Source organism: Trichinella spiralis (assembly GCF_000181795.1).
Source record: "Trichinella spiralis strain ISS 195 chromosome Unknown Scfld3922, whole genome shotgun sequence".
Lineage (NCBI taxonomy): Eukaryota > Metazoa > Nematoda > Enoplea > Trichinellida > Trichinellidae > Trichinella > Trichinella spiralis.
In genome coordinates, this window is record NW_003530861.1 from 1 (window position 1) to 1,297 (window position 1,297).

At 38.2% G+C, this 1,297-nt stretch overlaps 1 protein-coding gene across 1 annotated transcript; it reads right to left on the reverse strand.

The window, feature by feature from the left end:
- Positions 1-513: 513 nt before the first annotated feature.
- Positions 514-914, reverse strand: Tsp_15801 (putative immunoglobulin domain protein). Its single transcript, XM_003367653.1, has 2 exons — positions 693-914; positions 514-621 (listed from the first exon to the last, which is right to left on the reverse strand). The coding sequence occupies exons 1-2, from the start codon at positions 912-914 to the stop codon at positions 514-516; spliced, it is 330 nt and encodes a 109-aa protein (XP_003367701.1).
- Between the last annotated feature and the right edge of the window lie 383 nt (positions 915-1,297).

Genomic DNA, 1,297 nt, shown 5'->3' on the forward strand with positions numbered 1-1,297 from the left:
CATTTGACGGTTCTTTTAACATAACAAAAAATTATTCACTTCTCGGCTTTATTGTTTCATAAGATGGCTCGGAGTAATCTGATGATCCAGCTTCATTTTTAGCATGCACTCGAAAAACATATTTCGTCATTGGTGTCAAACCACGCACATTATAACTTGTAGAATCTGTTTCAAAAAAAATTTTTTTTTTAATTGATTAATTTTTATAAATGACAATAATGAAAAGCTGAATATTACTGACCGAAAGTCATATCTGTCTGCACAACGTCACTTGAATCCCAGTTGAAATCATTTTTCGACAAAGTTCGACTCTTGGACAACTTGGAAAACAACCAACAACGGCTGCTCTTTGGCGTCAAGGCCGGCATAGTTTGGAATCAATATCGACGCATAATTTGGATGTTGATTTTCGAACATAAGCTCAGGCTTGGGCGGCTGTCCTGCACACAACAGTTGATATGCACATGTTTGAGAGGAAGAAAGAAGCATGGCTTTGAAATACACAACAACAAGTCACTTACGAATTTGCACAACATCTATCGGTTGCAACGCCGTCTCACCAACCCCGTTGTCAGCTTTGCAAGCATATCGTCCATAATCTTGGATCTCAGACATCACCACCTATTGCAATGAAAAAAGATACCACCAATAATAATAATAATAATAATAATTTATTCTTCTCCTCAACTTACTCTCAATGAAGTACTCAGCTGATTGACCGACGTGTTTACAAAGTACTTTGTCTCATCTGTGAACAATTCAGATCCACTGGAAGACAGCCAAGTCCAAGTGGGCGGTGGCACTGCCGACGCTTCGCAAAACAAATTCACTTCTTGTCCATTGACAGCTCTTACAATACCTTCTTTACTTATGACTATATTTCTGGATGATCTGATTAATGACGAAAAAAACATATTATTATTTACACACATATATAGCGACAATATAAATATAATAGTAATAGTATTTATGCATTGACATCAGTGAACACTGATATGAACACAATGTGAGATAGATCCTGCTGTCTTAGTGGCCTGCAATCAATGACACCACTGTCGTACATTTCCATTGAAAACGTGGTTTGCCTATGATGCTTTCCTGAGCGTGCAGTGCATCTCTATAAACATAAGAAATCTGCATACCAGGAAGCTGACGATGTAATATTTAGCCAAACACAGGATGACTGCCTTCCGACCACCAACGGGTTCTCAAAAATCTACAGTATCAGGTACAAACTTCCCACATCGATTTGCTCTAAAAAAATTCCCTGACAAGTCCAAGTTGGCTCGTTCTTTCC